The sequence below is a fragment of the Corylus avellana genome, chromosome 1 (genome assembly GCF_965113065.1).
Source record: "Corylus avellana chromosome 1, dhCorAvel1.hap1.2, whole genome shotgun sequence".
NCBI classification, from domain to species: Eukaryota; Viridiplantae; Streptophyta; class Magnoliopsida; order Fagales; family Betulaceae; genus Corylus; species Corylus avellana.
The window spans coordinates 29277691-29292307 of NC_142490.1; the positions used below are offsets into that span (position 1 = coordinate 29277691).

The 14617-nt window shown below is 35.2% G+C and overlaps 1 protein-coding gene across 1 annotated transcript; it reads left to right on the forward strand.

Moving 5' to 3' along the window:
• The first annotated feature begins 5910 nt into the window (after positions 1–5910).
• On the forward strand, positions 5911–14385 carry LOC132169632 (E3 ubiquitin-protein ligase WAV3-like). The gene is made up of 3 exons (XM_059580634.2): positions 5911–5985; positions 6037–6144; positions 12538–14385. The coding sequence occupies exons 1-3, from the start codon at positions 5911–5913 to the stop codon at positions 14383–14385; spliced, it is 2031 nt and encodes a 676-aa protein (XP_059436617.2).
• The last annotated feature ends 232 nt before the right edge of the window (positions 14386–14617 follow it).

Consider the following 14617-nt stretch of genomic DNA (forward strand, 5'->3'; position numbering starts at 1 on the left):
ATAGCCCTCTGGAAGGATGTTTCGCCATCTTATGTAGACTTGCTTGCTTCGACAGATCTTTCTAGGAAAGTGGTTCCTAGATTTGTGTGCTTGTGTGCACAAGTCCTTGAATATCTTGACATAAGATGGCTCCTGATGTGCCTCAAGAGGGACAGTGATGTAGGCGGGAGCTTCAGTACTCACTTCCATGTCACTGGGTAGGTCAGGATTTGTTGGTGGCTCACTATTCTCATGGTGCTCAACTTGCTCCTCTTTCTCTTCCTCCTCTTTGTTATCCACAATTTCCTCACTCTCAAGTGTGATGGTGACCTGGGCATGCTCATGATAAGAATTTTTGGAATCATCCTCATCAATCATGTAGTGCCTTTCAGCCATCAGCTGACTTTGAAGCTCTTTTTCCTCTATTCTGTTGAAGTCAGCAACTAGATGACTGATCTGTCCTTCTATCTTGGTCATGGCCTGCTTAAGTTCTTGTATGTCTCTGTTGTTAGCCATGGTGAAATTCCTCATCTCCTGTACGACTTGATTGGTGAAACCTTTTAGCTCTTGTATATCTTGGGAATTGCTCAGGGTAGTATTCTTCATATCTTGCTTTATCTCTTGTATGTTCTTATCCATTGATTGCATGAATGCTTTCATCATGTCTTCGAGTGATGACTGTGGTGCAGGCACTTGAGTGGTAGACTGATAAACAGGAGGTTGAGCTCGATGATCGAACTGTGGATATTCTGAATGGTGCAATTCATCAAATTGGTGAGCATAATTTCCTGTAGCCTGAGCTGATCCTGAGAAATCAGATTGGTTGTTCCAGTCCGGGTTATAACAATTGAAATTCGAATCAAACCCCGGGCTGGAGAAACTGGTGTTCATTTGCTCATATGAAAAATTAGAATCTTGTCCCCATGATGGACAATCACTATAATGATGATAAGGATTGGAGCAGTATGAACATGGATTATGTGGGTAAAAATTTTGAGGGTAGTTGGTAGGAGCTAATGTCCTATAACTAGGAGATGCATTAAAATCTTTAAAATCAAAATTCATGCTTCCCCCTCACTTTTTAGCATGCAAATATCCCACATAAAACATTAACCAATATTTTTTTTTTTTAGTTTTAAATAAAATAAACTAAAAAAAAAATAAAAAATAAAAAAAAAACGACTAACTAACAAAAAATAAAATTTAAATTTAAAAACTCACAAAAAGGACCAAAAATTAATTTTTGGCAAAAATCTATGGAACTGCTGCAGTTGCTGCCTATGCTGTGAGTGCGCTCGATCGCGCTAATGTGCGGAAGGTGCTGCAGCAGAACTGTAAAACAAGCCAAACAAAAAAGAAAACAACAAGAAAAATCTTTTTTTTTTTTTTTAGAAACACGAACAAAACAAATTGCAGAAAAATCAAATCCAAATTATAACTAGTAGAAGAATAAAACTAATTTAGAAATACATTGGTTTCAAAAAATAAACAATTCCCTGGCAACGGCGCCAAAAACTTGTTGTGCAAATTTATTTAACTCGCAAGTGCACGAATCAATTGTAGTTTAATGGATTGCAAGTGCGAGGTCGATCCCACAGAGAATTGTATTTTTGAAAGAGCAATTTATATCTAAACTAATTAAATCATAATCTAGTTCCAAAAGGGTTTTGATTTTTGAGTTTTGAAAATTAGAGGATAAACATAAACTAAATAAAATAAGTAAATCTAAGGATAAAGGTACTAAGGTTTGGGAATTCACACTCACCAAATCATAACAACATACTTTATGTTCATCAATATTAATCCGAAGTTCTCACAAATTAAATCATAGATATGTTTTACTATGCTTCAAAGAATTAATCAAAACAATCCCATGTATCCATTCATTGACCAAATCACAAAAGGAATCCAAATTCAATTGAAACACCAGATGTATCCGTAGAACAAATCACAAGGGATATCCAATTTTTATGAGTTAAAAGCCAAGCAATCAATCATATGAAATTATCTCAAATCATCACATGTATCCTTGAATCACAAGAGATATCCAAGAATCACTCCATACAATTGATTAAAAGTAAAATAATTGAAATATAAAACCCAATAAAATCAGAATAATAAAAACTTACATAAAAGTGATGTTGTTCTTCATCGGTGAGGCTTCATCCCCAACCTTAGTTGGAAATTTAGCTCCACATAAAAATAAAATCTAAACCTAAAGAAAAAACTAAACAAAAGAATTTTGCTCTCTGGGATTGTCCGTCTTTTCTTGAATGCAAAGAAGTTTATTTATAGGCTTAGGAAAGTCCTAGCAGCCCAAGTAAACCTAGATAATTCGGAGGTCTGTCTCCCAGTCAAAATAGAAGTCTGAAATCGGAATAGGATTCGTCCAGATTTGTATCCTTTAATTGTGGGGCGATTTTGACATAGTAACTGTACGAATTAGGAAAATTCTATTTCACAATGAATTGTAGTATTTTGAGTTAGCTTTCTAATGCCGTTTGAATCACTTCAATACGATATTTGAACGGAGAGTTATGGTCAAAATACTAAGACATATGCAGAATCTGAATTTGAATCCGATCCGAAATCTTATCCAATCTGAACTTTAATCTGATTTAACCTTTTCTTGGATTTGGTTAGACTTAACCACATCATCTAGGTCTTCTCAAAGTATGCTTTCTTCCAAACTTCGCATTTTTTCTTTTAAAGCTGTAGTTTTTCTTCAATGACCTACAAAATACTAAAAACACAAAACTAACACAAAATATTAAATAACGACACAACTAAAGGATTAACTAATGTAAATAAAGGAGTCCAAATATGCAATATTTGGCACTTATCATTGAGCATGAATTCTGGGAGCTTGAGCTTGCCATGAGAGATTGGACTATTGGCTCCATGTTGGGTTACTGGATTCAAAATAGCGGTTGTTCCTCGGTTTAGAGAACAATGTGTTCTTATGCCCAAAAATTTTGTTAGAAATTTGTCTTATTGAAGGACATTCTCTAATATGGTGATAAGGGTCATGGCATAAAGAACATGGTCCATGGGGCATCGAAACGCCTCCCCACATATGTGAAATTAAAATAAAATAAGAAAAAAAATTAAAAAGGGAAATTAAAAACAAAAAATTTAAAAAGAAAACTTACTAATATGCCGACTCGAATGACCTTGCATGAAACAAAAGAAAAAAAAATCAGATCTATAGTTAGTGCAGTAACTATACTGCTCTCTGGATGTGATCGATCACACTGTAAAGTGCGCTCGATCGTACTGGCGCGCTCGATCGCCATGGTTGGGCGATCGATCGCACCTCCAGAGGCAGAACAGTCACTACAAGAAAAACAAAAAATAACTAAATTAAAATAACACAACTAAAGGAAAATAATTCTAAAGAAAATTCACCGCAATCCCCGGCAACGGCGCCAAAAACTTGTTGTTCACAATTATCTTCTTAAATTAATAGGAAAATAATTGGATGTTTTACCCGCAAGTGCACGAGGTCAACACAGTAGTATAGTGTGCAAATACAGGGTCATTCCCACGAGGATTGCTAAATCTTGTCTAAAATAAATTTCCAAAGTAAACTAAAACAAGAGATTGGATTTAAGTTGATAATAATAAAAAGGTAGGGCTTTGATATCCACCACTAATTATATTTAGCTAATATGTTAATATGCCAATGTTTTGATCATGTTATGAATATCTAATATTTGATCATTAGTTGTGTCAATAACACAACTAAAGGAAAATAATTCTAAACAAAATTCGCTGCAATCCCCGGCAACGGCGCCAAAAACTTGTTGTTCACAATTATCTACTTAAATTAATAGGCAAATAATTGGATGTTTTACCCGCAAGTGCACGAGGTCAACACAGTAGTATAGTGTGCAAATATAGGGTCATTCCCACGAGGATTGCTGAATCTTGTCTAAAATAAATTCCCAAAGTAAAATAAAACAAGAGATTGGATTTAAGTTGATAATAATAAAAAGGTAGGGCTTTGATATCTACCACTAATTATATTTAGCTAATATGTCAATATGCCAATGTTTTGATCATGTTATGAATATCTAATATTTGTCAACCTAAGGGCATGGGTGTATACTCTTTTAGCTATTGATTTCCCTAAGCAACGAGTTAGGCATGAGTGTATACTCTAACTCTTTTCTTTCGTAAATGATTTAGCATGGGTGATTTCCCTAAGCAACGAGTTAGGCATGAGTGTATACTCTAACTCTTTTCTTTCCTAAATGATTTAGCATGGGTGTATACTAAGTTATTCTTTAGGGAAGCATATATTCTGTGGAAATCAATAAACACATGAGGCTTAGGGCATTGGTGTATACTCCCGGTTCCCCATGTTGATTAACCCAAGAACCCGGTGTGAATTACTTTTGTTACTTATGTTAATCCCAGGACTCAATCATCCAAATTGATTCAACTAACTAGTACATGCCACATGCACATGTTGATCAGGCACACACATATGAGGAATTCATGAAAACAATAACTAATCAATTTAGATATCACAACAAGATCATCACAAGGGCGTCAATATTGAATATCAACTAAACATAACTAGGGCTTCAATCTAGTCCTAGTAAATAAATTAGTTACACATGAAGTTGATGTTAAACATCTTTATAAAATAAAATAAAAGAAAGGAAAAGAATAAACCCGAGACTTGAACTTGAAGAGCTCCAATTCTTCTCCTTTGAAAGTCTCCCTATTCTAGAGGCATAAGGGTCTATTTATAGGCTTTAGAAGTTCTTGACAAACTAGTAAATCTAAGAATTTCGTAGGGTTTTAATCCTATTACAATTGGGGGTTGGAAAACCCTAATATGGAAATACTAATATTCTGGTTGCAGCTTTGATGTGTTTCTTGTGCATGGGTGCAATCAATCGCAACCCATGTGCACTCAATCGCACGTCTGCGATTGAGCCTCTTCTGTTGTGCACTCGATCGCTCGTGGCCACTTCATGCTTTATCTTATCTGGTACTGCGCTCGATCGCAGTGTCAAGGGATCCAACTTTTCTCATTTTCTTTTTTTGAGCCCTAATCTTCCAGATTTTCTTCATTTTCTTCCAAAGGCCTACAAAAGTATGGAAAACACAAAAATGAACTAAAATGGCCTAATTAACTAAAACTCAAGGATTAAAACATGTAAGTTAAGGGTTGAAAATATTAATATTTTAGCACTTAACAGTTGACGAAGTGAAAAACCTTTTGAGCACCTCTAGGGAAAAACCACTTCGGGACAGCTAAACCCAAGAAATCACTATATGAAGATTCACAGTTACAGACTAGACGCTACTCATTCCCTGGAGGACCTCTAGACTTAGTAAGAACAACAAGCTTCCCTACTTGTGTCCACCGTGACCACCTTCATGCAGTGCATCTCTTTATCGACCCTTCAGTAGACTTATTTGCGGTTGAGTGATGTGTATGGTGTGGTTTGAAATCAAAAATAAAAACCACAAGTGCTGAGAAGCTTCAATCTTTTTAGGAACTCCACTTGGTACAAAAAACGGTAAAGAGTATCACTTCCATGAGTGATAATAGCAACCCTTTCTTCATCGGGAACCTCCAAACTCAGAAGAGCATAAATGGAAATGGAGAGGTTCAAAGAGTTCTGCAGAAAATGAGACAAGTATTTATAGATCTGAAATTTTACTTATTTCCGTCTTAACAGGGATTTTCTTCTGTTCTAATGGGATGGCCAAAATCTGCATTTTAAGCCATTCTTGTCATACAAGAGTTAATCCTCGTTAGGATGCAAAGAGTAAAAAGTAGATCTAAATACCCGTCATGAGCCCGTCATAACACACCTTCTAACGAGAAAACAGTAGCTTTAGCTTTGGTCTTGTCACATGTCCCGTTCTGATGAGGTTCCTGACAAGGAAACAGTAACCTCCCGTTAAATGTCCCGTCCTGATGAGGAACCAGTAGCTACTCGTTACATGTCTGGTTCTGATGAGGTTCCTGACGAGGAACCAGTAGCCTCCCATTACATGTCCCATTCTGATGTGACTTCTGATGGGAAATAGAAACTTCCTGTTACATATCCTGTCTTGACGGGGTTCCTGGCAGGAAACCAAAGAGCACTCCTTCAGTCCCATCACGAGCTCGTTCTGACGCCCCATCCAACGGGGAAGGTAAAGAACTCTAACAAACATCCAATCTTCACCCCGACACTTGAAGAAGAATGAAAAAATGCAAACAAATATTTTGATCATTAAATAAGGCCAAACTAAACCTAACATTTCTTTTAATTCTAATACCAAGAATTACATCAACAATACCCAAGTCTTTCATGTCAAAGCTAGAAGACAAGAATATCTTGGTATTTTCAATACTCTCACAATCAGTCCCAAAAATCAACATGTCATCAACATATAAACATATAATGACTCATTGATTTTAATAGATCTTACTATGTACACACTTATCAAAATCATGGATTTTAAATCCATTTGCAATCACAACTTTATCAAACTTTTCATGCCACTGTTTTTGAGCTTGTTTCAGACTATAGAGGGATTTAATCAATTTATAAACTTTTCATTCTTGATTAGGCAAAACAAATCCCTCAAGTTGATGCACATAAATCTCTTCTTCAAGCTCACCATTTAAAAACGTAGTTTTAACATCCATTCGATGAATTTCAAAATTATAAATGGATGCTAATGCAATCAATATTCAAATGGTAGCAATCCTAGCAATAGTCTAGAAGATCCAACCACTAGATCTACTTAAGAAGCATTTTATGGTTTAGATTAAATCACTAGATCGAACGATCTTAACTGTCCAAAAATGAATGGTCATGATCAAATTGCTCCGAGCTTCGATGCTAAGTGCCAAGTGCACCATCAATGCGCCCTACAGCCCACGCCACGCACGCGCATGCGCGCGTGCGTGCGTCTGGTGCTTCGCACCATACTATAACATGCACTAGAGTGTATCCTAGTCATAGCTCATTCAATAGCTTGAGTTTGTTGAACCTTATAAATGCCAACAAAATCTTTTCTCTTTCTAATGTGGGACAATCTTCATTCAATACTCTTTAAAATCTTTTCTCTTTCTATATATATAGACACAAAATAATATATATATATATATATATATATATATATATATATATAATGACTTGATTCCTATAACACTCAAAAAGTATATTTGAAGAAAAGAGTACTCGTTTGGTAAAAGAATTAAAAGTACTTTTAAGGGTCCAAAAAACCTAAAAGCCTATTTGAGATTGCGTTTGAGGGGTTTGAAAATGTTTTTAACACTCAAAAAGTCCGTTTGAAAAAAAAAAGTATTCATTTGGTGAAAAAATTAAAAGTATTTTTAAGGATTCAAAAAGCCAAAAAATTGCCAAAAAGCACTTTTGGCAAAAACCTAAAAATGAAGTTTTTGCCCAAAAACACTTTTTGACTTAAAAGTTCTATTTCTTAAACGTAATCTCAAACAGGAAAATGACCAAAACGCACTTTTGGCAAAAGCAAAATGAAACTTTTTCCCAAAAGTTTTTTTTTATTTAAAAAGCTTTATTTATTAAACGCAATCACAAACTATAGTATTGTCACTGATAAGATTTCTATCCTTTATCTAAAAAAATGACGCAGCTTTTTAAAATTATATTGGATTAAAATTTATGGTTAAATACCTTTCCAGTGGTTTGTACCAAAATCAAATAGCTACATTAGTTTTCAAAAATGTCACAAATAGTACCTATGGTAAGCAAATAAACCCACTTGGTACTTTCGACAAGATTCTGTTAGTTTCTTAACGGAGCAGCACGTCACCCTTACATGTGACGTGGTACCTAGGATTTTGGATGCCATATATATATATATATATATATATATATATATATATATTATACAATTGATAGCTTGGAAAGTTCAGGCACTCAATTCCCAAATTACAGAGATAGAGAAAGAGAAAAAGATAGAAAATTTCTAGATCCAGAAGCAGAAAACCCATAAAAAATGAGATGCCGATAAGAATTGGAAACAATTAACACCCAAAAGTTTGAACATTTTTTGTTCAGTTTTTGTTTCAGTCTAAGCTAAATAGTCCAAAATATAAAAATAGAACATGCTGATGTCCGCCAAATAAATAAAATAGAGGAAAAGTACATTCAGAAAACCATTTTTCAAAATTGAACAAATTAAACCCAGTAATCAAAATTTGAAAATAAAACTGACCCAAACATAGAAAGGAAGCAACAAATGAAGAAGATAAATTCAAATTACAACATCCAAAAAAACCCATGAGCAATATCCATTAGGATTGTAGGGGTGTCAAGGCAATTACAGTTAGTGGTTATTGGCAAAAATAGCTAACCATAACTGTCTTAGCGGTTATTAAATTTTAATAACAACAACTAGCGGTTAGCGGTTAGCTACTAACCACCGGTTAACGGTTAGTAAAATAGGTAACTGCCTGCTATAATCGCTTTTTCAAAATGGGGTTTCTTTGGGCTTTTTAAATTTTTTTATTTTTTATTTATTTTTTATCACTATAGCATTTTTTATCCTCTTTTTTTTTTTTTTTTTTTAGTGTCTTCTTGGGCCAAATTGCTATAAAAAGAGCCCATATTGAAAAATCAAAAATATTTGACCACAAATTTACATTTACTTGTACTTTTTTTTTTAAAAAAAAATCCTTAAATATTAAAATTGGTCAAAAATTCGTTCAATTTCTTTCTTTTTTTTTTTTTTTTTTTTTTCAAAAAATGGTTAAAAAATGGTCAAAACAGTGTTCAAAAAATACATTAATATGTCAGCTTGGTGAATTTCCCACAATCAATTGCTTTCATTATGGAAAAATTAAATAAATAAATGCTAGAAGATATAAACTATAAAGTTTCAAAAATATTTTATTCAATTACAAACTTATGTCTTTATAAATTTCTATTTTTAGCTTAGCAACTCAATCAATAATTTCGTTATATGTGTTATAAGGGTTATCTTAAATGGTTAATTTTTTTATTTTTTATTTTTCAAAAAATGGTGAAAACGTTGTTCAAAAAATATGCATTAATACTTCAATTGTGCTTATAAGTAACACATTGTTTAATCTAATGTCAATAACTTAATTTGATATTATACGAATCATATTATTATTGTACATTAATAATAATATAATATGATTAACTTAAATAAAGTATTTAAATTGTCATTAAACATTATCATTGTGATTTAATTATCTAAAACAAAAATGTGATTTAATTATTAATGATCAATTGATTATATTAGATATATAAATATTATTATAATTATAATTATAAAAATATATTATATAAAAATGTGGTTAGTGGTTAGTAGTTAAGCGATTATAGCGATTAGCGGTTAAACGTTTTAACTGCCCGCTTTGACTCCCCTACAAGATTGCAATAACAAAAACAAAAAATGTAACAAAGTAGAAGAGAGTAGGAGAGAGATAGCACCCACAATTAACAAAAAGGACAATGAATCAAGGAAGGACATTGTGTGAATAGAAGTAGCAACAAAAAGAAAGCGCGAAAAGATCGCACACCCTCAATTTTTTTTTTTTTTTTTATTTGGCCCTTGGGGGTGGCCGAACCAGCCCAAGCCAAATGGGTGGCCGGCCACCCCTAGCTCTCCTTTATATATATATATATATATATATATATGACGTGGCACCTAAAAACCCAAGTATCACATCACGTGGCGCCATGAAACCATAGGTACCACGTTACATGTAAGGGTGACGTGGCACTCCGTTAAAAAACTAACTAAATCTTAACGGAGGTACCAAGTGGGTTTATTTGCTTACCATAGGTACCATTTGTGATATTTTTGAAAACTCAAGTGGCTAATTTTAGAGAATAAAAGGGAATAGAAGTCTTAGGATTAGTATTACTATAAGGGTTAAATACCAAATACCCCATTGGGGTTTCGTTTCTTTATTTTTTTCTCCCTAGAGTTTGATTTTTATCACAGGAGGTCTCTGTGGTTTTGATAATAGACCAAATTAATTCTTCCGCTAGTTGACTTAACGAAAGTCCATGTGTACCAATTAAATGTTGACACGTGGTACTTAATTATTTTATTTTATTTTATTTTTAACAAAGGAGGCCACCCCCATGGCCAAAAGGGGGTGGCCGAAACTACCCCCAATGGGTACTTGGGGTGGCTCGGCCACCCCATGGAGCCTAGGGGGTGGCCAAAACTAACCCCCAATGGTGGTAGGAGGTGGTTTTGGCCACCCCCTAGGCTCCATGGGGGTGGCTCCATACCCACTGGGGGTGGTTTCGGCCACCCCCATCTGGCCACATGGGCATGGCCAAAGGGGGTGGCTTTGGCCACCCCCAAATGGCTAATTGGCCACCCCCAAATGGCCAAGCCACCTTCAAATTTTTTTTTTCCTTTTTTTTTAAAAAAATACATTTTTTTTTTAATTTAAAAAAAATATATTTTTAATTTAAAAAAATTTTAAAAATTAAGTAGATGCCACGTGTCAATATTTGATTGGTTCACGTGGACTTTCGTTAAGTCAACTAACGCTCAACTGACGGAATGATTAATTTGGTTTGTTATTAAAACCACATAGACTTCCTGTGATAAAAATTAAACCCTTGAAAAAAAAAAGAAAAAAAGAAACGAAACCCTAGGGAGTATTTAGCATTTAACCCTTTCTGTAAAGTAAAACCTAGAAATAAATATTATCCAAATTTTAAAATCAAATTGAAATTTGAGAAAGGATTTAATTTGATTTTCAAAAAACAAAAAAAGAGAATGAGGTGCAAAACAATCTAAAATTAGAAATAAAAAATCCAAAACAATAAACAAAACAGCATAATGTTTTGTTTTTTGTTTTTAAAAATAATTCTTTTATAAACTTATTTTTTTCTTATTTATATGGCAAGTAAGTAAGTAAAACAAGGAGTACACTTCAAAAAAGAAAAAAGAAAAAGTAAAACAAGGAGTAGGTAGAAGCAGCTGTATTATGAGCTATTTTTGGAAATTGCCCCCTACACGTACGTACAAATACTCTCTCCCCAAAGAAATTCAAAATTAACAAAAAGAAAATAAAAATAAAAAAGAAAAGAAAATTAATGTAGCGTAATCTTCCCTTTTATACTGTTTCTAATTCTCTATAACACACACAAAAGCTATGCGCTCCGATCCTGTATTATTTCTTTGAAATCTCTCTCTATGAAACCATATAATGGCCAGCATGTTGCACAAGCTTAGGAAGTCTCTCTCCCGGAGGTTTGCCTCCTCCGATTCATCTCCTCCTCCCCGTAAAGCTCCCCAAATGAAAATGGGGTCAGTTATAATTTTAGTTGACCATAATACCCTTTTCATTTTCGTATTTCTCTTTTTTTTTTTTTTTTTTTTTTTACATGCCTGCACAAGAGGGGAGGGGGATTCGATCTTGTGACCTCCACTTCATTAAGTGTGGTCCCAACTGATTGAATTACCTCTTAGAAACCGTATTTCTGTCCCTAATTCGTGTTAAAAGGGTGTTATTTTATTGGGGGTTCGTTGGGAAATTGCCAAATAGGTGTTATCTAATTAGATCACGTTTCTCCAATGATCTAAATAAGTTATTATATTATATATTATATTATATATTAAATTATAGGGATTGCTCATCAGACCAAATTGCCCCAATGCAATTATAGAATTACAAAATTAAAAGAGCCCTTTGATCTATTTGGACGATGATTCTGATTTTGGTTTGACTTTAGATAACGTGTTTGGTGTTAATAATAGGCGTCAATATTACTCTCCCCAACCAAACATGCTCGTCTTTGATTTATGGGTTTTCGGAAACTTTGGTGTTCGTTGTCCGGTCCTTATATATATATATATTTCCAATTTTTTGCCCCATTCTTAATGAATAATGTCCAAGTAGTTTTACTTTTATCTTTAAGGATGGAACTTTGAGGGTAGAGGTATTTATAGATTCCCATGTTTTTTTTTTAGCACTGATCATGTGGTATTATATATGTTCTTTGTCCTCCTGCCCAAAAGGCAAAGACTTCTTTTCTTTGTCTTCTTTATATCACACGTGTGAATAAGTGCACGTGGTTGCCACTACATTATACATATTATTGGTTTTGTCTCAAAACTATATATTAAGATAATAATAATAGCAATATAGTTTTGATAAAGGATTTGTGTTGTTCATTGTAAAAGCTGACGCTTTTCCTTTAAAGTCATGCTCACAAAGTGGTCTTTCAATATGCTTTTCCTTTCCTTTCTGATATTATTGTTAGGCTTTGGCTTCACCTGATTTATCATATTATATTCTTATTATATCGTGTGACTTAGAGGTGTCTATCCATCTTTTTTTTTTAAATAAATATATATATATTAAAGGGCGGTGGGTTGATTATCGTTTTAATTAATAGTTAGGAATTTGTTTGGGTTTGTGATTTTAAAGTCACAATTATTATGCCTTTTAAAAAAATGTGTATTCTGTATTTTGTAGTAGCTGATCGAGGTAATTTAAATTCAGTATATATGGTTACGATGGAGCATTAATTAATGTGTAAATTATGTGTGCAGAAAATTTGCGCCATATTCCTTGATAAAGTAAGGAGAGGGCAAGGGCAAGCCATCTTCACTGCAGAGTGTTCGCACTCTTTCCACTTCAATTGCATTGTGGTTAATGTAGACCATGGAAATTTAGTTTGCCCCATCTGCCGCTCAAAATGGAAAGACGTACCTTTCCGAGCTCCCAGTAGTAGCAATAATAACGGCGCCGGAGGGTCTCGAGGAGTAGTAGTTAACGTGGTTCCTCTTCCTCTTCCTCTTGATGACTTCTCAGACGATGAGCCCCTTCCACGTGCACCCATCTCTCCCACATCTGGCCCTCAGGGTCTCACTCTCACCACCTTTACAGAGTTCCCTGCTGTTGCTGCTTCAAAATCCCCCGCAGCATTCTCTCTTGTTGTCAGCATCCGCGCACCTCCTCTTCATGTTGATGATGATGCCCGTGCACCCATTGACCTTGTTGCCGTGCTTGACGTGAGTAGCAGCATGGTTGGTGCAAAGCTTTCCCTTCTCAAGCGAGCTGTCTACTTTGTCATACATAGCTTGACTTCATCAGACCGACTAAGTATAGTCGCTTTTTCATCAAGGGCTAGGAGAATCCTTCCTCTCCGAAGGATGTCTGACACCGGCCGTGCAGATGCCGTCCAGGCTATCGATTCTGTTGCATCAAATGGTGGGACGGATATTGTGGGAGGACTGACCAAAGGTGCCCGGGTTCTTGAAGAAAGGCGGGAGCAGAATGCAGTTGCTGCCATCATCCTCCTATCTGATGGAAAAGACAATTACAATAATACTAACTCTAATATTCTTCTTCTTCGCAGCAGCAGCCAGGCCGCGAAATCAAATCCACCACCTGAGTATTTGAAGGAACTGCCAGCGTCAATTAATAATAATAATAATAATAATAATAATAATCATTCCTTGCAGCAGGCAACTATTCCTGTCCACACATTTGGGTTTGGTTTGGACCATGATTCCACTGCAATGCATGCTATATCGGATGCATCTGCAGGGGGCACATTTTCCTTCGTTGAGTCAATTGTTATGATACAAGATGCATTTGCAAGATGCATTGGTGGTCTTCTTAGTGTGGTGGCTCAGGAAGTTAGAGTGATGGTCAAGACAGCGTCACCTGGTTTGCGAATTGGATCAATTCACTCAGGGAGTTACGTTTCTAAAATTTTTTCTGATGAGGGTCAGCAGCAAGGGGTGATTGAGGTTGAAAATCTATATGCTGAAGAAGATAAACAATTTCTTGTGGACCTCTCCAATATTCCTCCAGCAGGCTTGTGTTGTACTAGTACCAGCAGTAATTGTGAAAGCAAGGAAAGGGAGGAGAATCAGAAAACAGCATTGTTGGATGTTGTATGTTCTTACAAAGATTCAGTTTCAAGTGAAGAGTTGGAGGTACAAGGGGAGAGAGTGTATGTAGGGAGACCACAGAATTTATGTCCTACAGATTTGGTAGTGTCGGTGGAGATTGATAGGCAGCGAAATCGTATAATGGTGGCAGAGGGTATTAGAGAAGCACAAGTGATGGCGGAAGCGGGGAACCTGGAAGGTGCGCAGGCTTCGCTGGCAGAAGCAAGAGCAAGTCTGTTATCATCAGCCTCGGCCCAAGCAGGTGACTGCCTTTGCAACAGGCTTGAAGCGGAGCTGAGAGAAATAAGGGAGAGAATGACAAGCCAAGAATTATACCGGCAGAGTGGACGGGCGTTTGTTCTCTCAGGGTTGAGCTCACATTCATTGCAGAGGACCACAACAAGGGGCGACGAAAACAGCCTTGTTGGGTTTGGGTTTGGGTATGACACTCCTACCATGGTTAGCATGGTCACAAAGTCACAGCAACTAACTAACTAACTCTCAATATATAATAGGAGGAGGTATAGTGTGGTATGAATTATATATTATGATATTCTTAATTTCAAGTTGCTAGCTAATTAATTAATTAATTAATTGCTTTCTGATTTTACATATTCCATCTACTTTCTTTTCTTCTCTATTAAGAAATTAATAATACACTTTTTTCTTGCATATATATTTTCTTCTCAAATTGTTTCAATATATATGCTCTCTTCTCTTGCATTTACGT